The following is a 9842-nucleotide window of genomic DNA, read 5'->3' as shown; positions in this document are numbered from 1 at the left end:
CCCAGCTCCACAGCCCCAGCCAGCCTGTGCCAGTCTCCTTCAGCCCCTCAACTCCCCACACATATTTTTTTCCTTTCTGGCTTATTTCAAAGCAAAGGAAGATGTCATATCATTTCACCTGTGAGTATCTGTTTTTATTATTTTTATTTATATATTTTGAGATAGAGTCTTGCTCTGTCACTCAGGCTGGAGTACAGTGGTGTGATCTTGGCTGACTCCAGCCTCTGCCTCCCGGGTTTAAGAGATTCTCCTGCTTTAGCCTCCTGAGTAGCTGGGATTTCAGGCACCCGCCACCACGCCTGCCTAATTTTTTTTTTTTTTTTTGTATTTTTAGTAGAGACAGGGTTTTAGTCTGTTGGCCACTCTCTTCTCAAACCCCTGACCTCGTGATCCACCTGCCTTAGCCTCCCAGAGTGCTGGGATTACAGGCGTGAGCCACTGCACCCGGCGAGTTATTATTTTTTTTTTTAGAGATAGAGTCTTTCTCTGCCGCCTAGGCTGGAGTGTAGTGGTGACATCATATAGCTCACTGCAGCCTCGAACTCCTGGGGTCAAGTGATCCTCCCACCTTGACCTCCTAAAGTGCTGGGATTACTTCCCACAATAGGTGGGAACCCATTGTGCCCAACCATTTTATTACGTTTTAAAGAACAGTCTTTTAATTAAATCTAAGGACATTGACTGTTTGTGCTTTAGTTTTTATGTTTCATAAGCCGTAATAGTCGCTGAGGCTGCTCTTTAATTCAGCTTGATGGTGGTTTGCCACATGCTGAGTATGGCCGAGGGCTCGGTCCCTGCCCGTCAGTGGGTAGCAGAGGGCACGGCGCTGTCGCGTTCAGGGAGGTTGGTTCCTTCAGCAGGCTCAGCTCAGACCAGTGCCGCTGGAGGTCTTGGAGGGCTGGGCCTGTGTGCCCTGGGGCGCCTCTGAGGAGTAGCTGCTGTACCTCTGAAGGTTTCAAGGAGCATCCCTGGGGAGGCTGAGTGGAAGCCAGCCCAAGTGTCCGTGCTGTCCAGAGCAGGGTCTCTCCTCTCGAGGGAAGTAGTTTTGGCCTTTCCTGAGTCACCTCAGGCCCCTGAGCTGCAGCCACCTTTCCACGGAGCTGCTGACCCCCACTTCCCACCCCGTGAAGGGCCCTGCAGCCAGGTCCTCTGCTGCCCCAGATCCCACCGCAGCCTCTCAGGAGCCCTCCTCTCCCGTACGGTTGTCTTCCACTCTCTGGGCTGTGCCATCCGTACACAGAGTATGCTCTAGTGTCTCCTGTCTCAAAACTGAGTGTGCTGTGTGCAGTGAGCTAAGCCAGGCACAAGGAGATCATCATTGCATGATTCCCCGGGGTGATCAAATTCAGAGCCGGCGGATGGTTCTGGAGGCCGGAGGAGGAGAATGGGGAGTGAGGGTTTAACAGGAACAGGGTTTCAGGTTTCTGCAATGGAAAGAGTCATGGAGGTAGATGGTGATGACGTTTACATAACATTTAAAATGTACTTAATACCACAGAACTGTGCACTTAGAAGTGGTGATGATAAATTTTATGTTTATCGTGATTAAAGAAACTTGGCAGATCTTAAACTCCATGTTCCTTTGCCTACCCTTCCCTTTCTCTGTTCCCAGCCATGGCAGGCTTCTCCCAAAAGACCTGTTTAACTCTGGTCAGGCATGATGGCTCACACCTGTAATCCCAGTACTTCAGGAGGCTGAGGTGGGCAGATTGCTTGAGCTCAGGAGTTCCAGACCAGCCTGGGCAAGGTTGCTCTACCAAAAATACAGAAAAATTTAGCTGGGTGTGATGGTGTGCGCCTGTAGTCCCAGCTGCTTGGAAGCTCAGGCCAAGGCTGCAGTGAGCTATGTTCTCACCACTGCACTCCAGCCTGGGTGACTGTATTAGAACATTTTAATACCACTATGAAGAAGTACCCAAGACAGGGTAGTTTATAAAGAAAAAGACATTTCGTGAACTCACAGCTCTACGTGGCTGGGGAGGCCTCACAATCATGGTGGAAGGTGAAGGAGGAGCAAGGTCACATCTTACATGGCGGCAGGCAAGAGAGAGCGTGTGCAGGGAACTGCTCTTTACCAGAACATCAGATCCCGTGAGACTCACTATCATGAGACCAGGACGGGAAAGACTCGGCCGCATGATTTGGTTTCCTCCCACAGGGTCCCTCCCACGATACGTGGGGATTATGGGAGATGAGATTTGGGTGGGAACACAGCCAAACCATATCAGTGACAGTGTGAGACCCTTTCTCAAAAAAACAAAAACCTTGTTCTGTTGTGTTTCTGTACCTCACTGCCCCCGTGTGGAGGCCGGCAGGCCCTCGTGTGGCTTGGGCCCCGGGGGTCCCTGACTTTTCTGTGTCCCTGTAAGCCGTACACTCAGTCTGTCAGCAGATCCACGTGGCTCCTCAGACATCGCGATCCCAGCCCTCTCTCCCCTGCCACTAGCACCTTTGTGGTACCTGCCACCTGTTTTTCCTTCTGTGACTATGGCAGCTTCCTGAGCTTAAAGTCTGAGAGGCGCAGCAGCCCGGCAGGCATTGAAGGGTTCAGCCATGTCCCTCCCCTCACAGCCAGGCAGAGCCCTCCAGGTGGTCCGTGAAGCCCTGCCTGGGGCAGCAGCGGGACAGAGAGGCTGGGTTCTGCGTCCCAGATTCTAGATTCTTCCTGACCTGGGTGTGGTGAGGAGCCGGCACCACCTCCTTTCCCTCTGTATCCTTTTCCCTTGCCACACTGGCTGTCTGGACGTCTGCAGTCCTCTGCCTCGCCCGACCTTCAGCCTGCAGCACCGGGTCCTGCCTCCCTAGCCTGCATCTGGTGGGACCTTCCCTGGCCCTGCCTCTACTGCCTGTCTTTCCCGGTTTTCCCGCACCCATGGTCACTCTGCCAGGTTGTCAGCTCCAGGAGGGCAGGGCTTCTGCCCAGCTCTGGGGTGGCTCAGTGTGTGAACACGTGGGTTCCTGAGTGACCTTGCTGCGTCCCACTGGCCTCTCGCCTGCCTTCCTCACAGCTTAGGTCCTTTCCAGTGCGTGTGCTGTGCAGCCAGAACCAGCCTGCCCCAGGCCCCGGCCCTCGCACCCTGGCCTGCTGGGCTTGTGCCTCAGGCCTTTGCTGGACTCCTGGTGCTGGAGGCAGAGGCCAGCTGCCCTCATGCTGTCTCCCATGCGTGTTCCCTGCCTCTTCACACCTCCCACCTACAGTGAGGATGGGGTAGGGACGGGCAGGATCCCAGCTGGCACGTACCGGGTTGTGCTGGTCGTCAGAGCAAGAGCGTGGCCTGCATTCTCAGTTGGGAGCTACTGTGTGTGTGGCAGGAACCTGCTGGTGCAGAGCAGGAACTGTGCACTTGGCTGTTTTACGGGGAGCCTGGTGGTGGCAAGGCACCCAGCAGAGACCCCCGTGGCAGAGCATCCCCCCAGCTCTGTGGGGCGGAGAGTGCAGACAAGGACACCTCTCTCTTCCTCCTGCCTCGAACTGTGGGAGCCCTGAGAGCTACCTGCAGAGGGTGGCCCCCAGGACAGGCGGGGAGGATGGCTCTGGGATCAGCATGCAGATGCCCAGCCATTGCTACACCGCCTGGCGTCCTTGGGTGAAGCTGTGGCTGCCCGTGTGAGTTCTACCGACGCTTTCTTCTTTTGTTACCAGAGCTGCCACGAAGGCCGCTGCCCGCTCATGCTGACCGAATGCCCCGCGTGCAAAGGCCTGGTCCGCCTCGGTGACAAGGAGCGACACCTGGAGCATGAGTGCCCGGAGAGAAGCCTGAGCTGCCGGCACTGCCGGGCGCCCTGCTGCGGGGCAGACGTGAAGGTGCGCAGGGCTGGAGCAGCCTGTGGGGCGGCCGCCATGCGGGGCTGAGCTGGGGCGCTGCATGCGGCCACGGGCTGTGTTGGCTCCTTTGCACTCGTTCCACCCTCAGCCCTTTCCCTGAAGCCACGGGGTGGATGTTTCTTGGCAGAACTGGGAATGGGTGTCAAGTTAATGTCGAGGTCTTTAAAAAGCATTTTTGTAGGCCAGGCATGGTGGCTCACGCCTGTAATCTCAGCGCTTTGGGAGGCTGAGGCAGGCAGATCATGAGATCATGAGTTAGAGACTAGCCTGGCCAACATGGTGAAACCCCGTCTCTACTAAAAATATACCAATCTAGCCAGACGTGTGGCAGGCACCTCTAATCCTAGCTACTGGGGAGGCTGAGGCAGGAGAATCGCTTGAACCTGGGAGGCCGAGGTTGGTGTGAGCTGAGGTTGAGCCACTGCACTCCAGCCTGGGCAACACAGTAAGACTCCATCTCAAAAAAAAAATTTTTATTTTTAAAGGCACTTTTGCCGGGCACGGTGGCTCATGCCTGTAATCCCAGCACTTTGGGAGGCCGAGGCGGGCGGATCACGAGGTCGAGTGATCGAGACCATCCTGGCCAAGAGGGTGAAACCCCGTCTCTACTAAAAATACAAGAATTAGGTGGGTGTAGTGACGTGCACCTGTAATACCAGCTACTGGGGAGGCTGAGGCAGGAGAATTGCCTGAACCCAGGAGGCAGAGGTTGCGGTGAGCTGAGATCACACCACTGCACTCCAGTCTGGCATCTGGCCACAGAGTGAGACTCTCAAAAGAAAAAAAAAAACAAAAAAAAACGGCATTTTTATGTTAGCAAAGCCTAAATGCGTCAGGCAGAGAGCCCAGAGGCGGGTGTGCAGCCCTCCTCGCCCGGCCTGGGCGTCACTCCCCAGACAGTTGCTCAAGCCTGACTTGGTGTCTCCTGAAGAGTTGGTGAGCGCGTGCTTCTGCGGTGCTCAGACCTGTGCACCGCCAGCTTCTGCGTGCTTCTGGGTGCAGCGCCACACCTGAGACAGCCGCGATGCTCACACGGCCTTCACGCCCAGTCTGCATCCCTGTTGTCTGTCTTTGCCTTGGCTTGTTTGAACCACGGTCCACACAGCGTTCTTGCCTTTGGTTGAGATGTCTCTGGGTCTCTCTCAGCCTCTGGCAGGCCCCTGTAGCATCCTTTTTCCTGGGCTGTTGTCCTTCAGGAACTCCAATTCCCGGACCTGTCCCCAGGCACCAGGTGCTCCTTCGCCGCCCTTCCCTGTAGACTGTGAGGTGGACGGGCCTGACCACAGCACGTCTGGGGCGCCGGGCCCCCTGCAGTAGCATGTCAGGGTCTGTCTTGGGGACATCCTGCACGCGGCCAGCCCGGCCCATCCACCAGACCCTCCCGCCAGACTCCCCATTTTCATGTGGGCTGTTTCACGTGGCCTCTGAGTCTCCTCTGATGGCTTGGGCCTCCCTCACATTGCCCTGGAGCTGCAGAACAAGCAGTGTTAAGCTCTCTGAGGCTCCGGGGCGGTGCTGGCAGGATCCTGCCTGGGCAGAGCGCTGCCTGAGAGGCTTGAGGGTGACCACGTGCTCCTGCGGCCCGTTGGCGCTGCCCGGCCCGTGCCTGGTACTGGCGTCCACCCTCACGCCCCTGACTGCTTCTTTTCAAGGCGCACCATGAGGTCTGCCCCAAGTTCCCGTTGACCTGTGACGGCTGCGGCAAGAAGAAGATCCCCCGGGAGAAGGTGAGTGTCCCTCACACCCTCTGAGGACCACGGGGCGGGGCCCATGAGTTGGCAGTGAGGGTCCTGTAGGGTGAGGTTGGGCAGGTGACTACCTTAGTGCCCACAGGAGTGGCATGCAAAGCTTCCGTAGCGTCTGCTCATGGGTGCATTCAGGGCTGCGGCCACTCTCCTGGTGGGTTGGTGGCCAGGTGGCTGAGTCCTGAGTCCTCTTCATCCTCCAGTGTACACAGCTGCTGACTTTTGGGCAAGTCACTTCCCAGTTATCCTGAACATGAAACGTGAATGTTTTCATCAACCTCCATGTGCTGCTTCAAGAAATGTTGGTATTGATTTTGAAGCTGAGTGTTTGCAGCAGGTGGTCGGGCTGGAGACAGGTGCCCTAGACTGGTCTGCTGCCACAGCCGGGAAACGCCGGTGCCTCGGCCGGCAGAACTTCATCCCTGACGTCCTTAGTTCTGGCAGGAAAACGGCTTCTCGCCCAGTTGAGCATTAACTGCTGCAGACGACACCTTTAGGAAAGGAAGCTGGGAGATACAGGTGGAGACGTTTTCTCAAACTGCCTCCCTTGTTGGAGGTGAGGGTAGCTCGTCCAGAGGCTGGAGTTCTGGAAGGGGGTGTGGCGCCTGCTCAGTGTGTCAGGTCGGAGGTCAGATGCAAAGGCCGTGCGGGTGGCGTCCCCGTCTGGGCAGCAGCAGGAGGCCCAGGTGGCCGAGCCCGCGTGCAAGCTCAGCCCCACAGCTGTGTGCCTGTCTTTCTGGTTTGCTTCCGCTTAATATAGGTCACAGTCTGAGTCCTGAAATGGGTAGGGCAGGGGATGGGGTTCTGTCTCCCCACCTGTCTGTGTGACGTGTCCCGCCCTGGGAACTCGGCCGAGCGCTTCCTGAAAGCGTCCTTGCGTCCTTTCCCCTCACTGGAGCCTGAAGCTCACGCTAGAAGCCTGCTGGGTTTGTCTCCTCGGGAGGCCATGGAGCCTGTGGCTGCTGAGATGCCCCTTCAGGGGCTAGGACACCTGCCTGGGGCCGGTGTCTACGAGGCTGTGGAGGTGTCTACCCTGCTGGTGGAGCCTGGAGGTGGCCCCAAGAGGTATCCTCTGCCCATGCCTGGGTCTTGGCTGTCCTGAGGGGTGGCACTGAGGAGTCAGGAGGTGATTCTTTCCTTGAGACTTTGTTTCCAGAGTGAAAGACGAAAGATGGGCTCCCAAGCAGCGGTGTCTGGTGGGCTCTGTCCCCACCACGGCACTGTGAACATGTGGCTTCGCGTGAGCGTGGTGCATCTTCGCCCGTCCCGTGTGTTTTGATGTTCACAGATCCTCATCTTGAGACAGAGGGGCCTTTCAGGCTCTCCTGGAATGAGTCTCTTGGGCCCCGCCTGCCTCCTCAGGGCAGTCCTGTCCAGGCCTGGAGCTCCAGCCCTTCGGAGCAGGGCGACATATAGGGGCTGTGTCTCCGTGCAGGCTTTGCTGTGGCTGTCTGGCCCCCAGGCCCATTCCAAAGGCAAGAGCCGAGAACTCGCTCAGATGTTTCCAGTGTGTGTGGTGTGGGAGGGATTTCCTCTTTTCTTTTTTTAATGTTGAAAATCTTGGTTCCTAGCAGTGGTAACATATTTGCTTTATGTTGTATAGAGAGTAGACTTAAAAACAGCGGCTGGGTGCAGTGGCTCACGCCTCTAATCTCAGCACTCTGGGAGTCTGAGGCAGGAGGATCACTTGAGGCCAGTTTGAGACCTGCCTGGCCAGCATGGTGAAATCCCATCTCTGAAAATACAAAAGTTTGCTGTGCGCGGTGGTGCACACCTACAGTTCCAGCTACTCGGGAGGCTGAGGTGGGAGAATTGCTTGAACCTGGGAGGCAGAGGCTGCAGTGAGCTGAGATTGCACCACTGCACTCCAGCCTGGGTGACAGAGCGAGACCCTATCTAAAAAAAAAAAAATCAAGGCTGGGTATGGTGGCTCACACCTGTAATCCCAGCATTTTGGGAGGCCAAGGCAGGTGGATCACCTGAGGTCAGGGGTTGAAAACCAGCCTGGCCAGCATTGCAGAACCCCATCTCTGCCAAAAATATTAAAATTGTCAGATGTGGTAGTGCAGGTAGGCCTGTAATCCCAGCTACTTGGGTGGCTGAGACAGGAGAACCGCTCAAACCTGGGAGGCAGAGATTGCAGTGAGCCAAGATCGCACCAGTGCAGTCTAGCCTGGGTGATGGAGCAAGACTCCATCCCAAAAAAAATGACAAAAAACAAACCAGGAACATGGCTTCTGATAATGAGACCACCTATTTATTTGAAGCTGTTTTTGTTCTTGGAGGTACATCTTACCAAGACGTAGAGTCCAAATAGCATGTTCTGAGGTCAGTTGGAATAAATTTTTTCTTTGAGTTTATGTCAAATGTGGTAGACAGTTCATTTGCTTCTGGTCTTTCAAAACGTGAGGTTCTTTTAAAAACTTGCTTTGGTTCTTTGATGACGTAAGCTGTTGGCCCATCAGTCAGAGCTGTGCCGAGCACCAGAGCTGCCGCCCTGCAGGCCCCGTCTCGTCCTCCCAGCCCCTCCTCTCCATCTTTGCTGGTTTTGCTGGAGCCTTTCGGTGACCACGCTCTCAGGGCTTGGTCAGGCTCCTCAGCGCTGCCTGGGACACGTGCAGGGCTGAGCCAAGCGTGGGGCGGCGTGTGTTGGGAGCTGGTCCTTTGGAGGCTGGCCGGTAGGGCTCGCTGGATGGGGGAAGTGAGCCTGGACCTCATGGCTGAAGAGCCCAGAGGCCTCCGCGGTCACAGACACCTCATGTTAGAGAAGGTGTTTGCCCTTCATGATGGTGCTGGTAGGAACCATGGATAGGCAGTGTTTAGCATTTCCTGGGGGCACTGGGGATTGTCCTCCTGCCTCACAGGAACCCTAGGGCATCCTTTATCAGAGGAGGACATTGAGACTCACAGAGGCCAGGTGCCCAGCCGGCTTCTGCCTCCGCAGACCGCCCCGTGTGGGCAGCATGGGGGCTCGTCTTTTCGTTTTCCAGCAGCGCCTGCCCCCTCACCTGCCCCCCCAGGCGCTGCACCCCCATTCGCAGCATGCTGCACACACTCCAGGTTCCTAGTGTCCACTTGAGCTTCCTGTGATGGAAATTTCTGAGCCTGGACAGAGGAGAGAGATCACGTTAGAACTTGGGGCCCTGCTGCAGCTGGAGATGGGGGTGCCCAGTGCCAGTTCTGTGTCATTCCTGCCCCCACTTCGTCCCGCAGCCCAGCGTTTCATCCGAAAATACTTCCGCGGCAGCAGAGGGATCCTGGCTTTATTTTAGGAGAAAGTACATTATGGGTTCTCACTGGTGTTTCCATTTCAGATTCTCACCCAATTTCCCTGTTGCTACCTCTTCTTTCTGCGGAAAGTCAGAACTCTGGTTGACGTTGCTGAACACAGAACAGTGTCAGTGTTAGCATGCACTGTGTGGTCCCGGCGAGTCACGTGACAGCCGAGCTCTCTGGGCTCTCTTTGCTTTTAGAGTCCATATTGAGTTGCGGTGTTGGAAGTCATCCAAAGCGACCTCTCTGGGCACGCGGCTGCCTCAGTATGCCACAGAGGCTCATTTGTTTTGTTTTACTTTTGAGTTTTAAAAATGGTTCTTAAGAGCAGGCGCGGTAGCTCACACCTACAATCCCAGCACTTTGGGAGGCCAAGGTGGTTGGATCACCTGAGGTCAGGAGTTTGAGACCAGCCTGGCCACCATGGCAAACCCCATCTCTACTAAAAATATGAAAATTAGGGGCCGGGCACGGTGTCTCATGCCTGTACAAATCCAAGCACTTTGGAGGCCAAGGCGGGCGGATCACCTGAGGTTGGGAGTTCAAGACCAGCCTGACCAACATGGTGAAACCCTGTCTTTAAAAAAAGAAAAAAAGAAAATTAGCCAGGTGTGGTGGAGCATGCCTGTAATCCCAGCTACTTGGGAGGCTGAGGCAGGAGAATTGCTTGAACCTGGGAGGCGGAGGTTGCAGTGAGCCGAGATCACTCCACTGCACTCCAGCCTGGGTGACAGAGAGAGACTCTGTGTCAAAAAAAAAAAAAAGTTTTGTAGTTTTATAAAATGGTCACATGGCACCAAAGCAAACACTACAAACGTGCATTCTGAGACGTCAGAGGGAAATGTGCCGGGCCCCCTGTCAGCCGTGCTGCGTGGCAGTTCGGGAACTCACATTCCCATAAGTGTTGTGGGAGCACTGTCTCCCCAGACCTGCTGGCAGAGTGTGGTATGACGTTTCCCAGGGTGATGCGTGAGAAACACATGAGGCCTCTGTGTCGG

The 9842-nt window shown here is 55.8% G+C and overlaps 1 protein-coding gene and 1 long non-coding RNA gene across 11 annotated transcripts in view; one reads left to right on the top strand and one right to left on the bottom strand.

Moving 5' to 3' along the window:
- Positions 1–8997, bottom strand: part of LOC116539163 — a 15625-nt gene extending 6628 nt beyond the window's left edge. Inside the window, exons 1-2 of the long non-coding RNA XR_004263935.1 lie at positions 8987–8997; positions 7572–7575 (exon numbers count right to left, since the gene is read on the bottom strand). This is a non-coding gene — a long non-coding RNA (uncharacterized LOC116539163). The remainder of the gene's footprint in view (positions 1–7571; positions 7576–8986) is intronic.
- TRAF2 (TNF receptor associated factor 2) overlaps positions 1–9842 on the top strand; it is a 33939-nt gene that overhangs the window by 13338 nt on the left and 10759 nt on the right. For 9 of the 10 annotated variants that reach the window (XM_032261801.1, XM_032261803.1, XM_032261807.1 and 6 more), the window contains 2 exons: positions 3644–3805; positions 5479–5553. In XM_032261801.1, the coding sequence (XP_032117692.1) occupies positions 3644–3805; positions 5479–5553 (237 nt within the window). The remainder of the gene's footprint in view (positions 1–3643; positions 3806–5478; positions 5554–9842) is intronic. The other variant, XM_032261800.1, reaches the window with a different exon arrangement.

This window comes from Sapajus apella, unplaced genomic scaffold (genome assembly GCF_009761245.1).
Source record: "Sapajus apella isolate SASKATOON/1434 unplaced genomic scaffold, GSC_monkey_1.0 scaffold126, whole genome shotgun sequence".
Lineage (NCBI taxonomy): Eukaryota > Metazoa > Chordata > Mammalia > Primates > Cebidae > Sapajus > Sapajus apella.
This window is presented reverse-complemented; position numbering and strand designations above follow the sequence as displayed.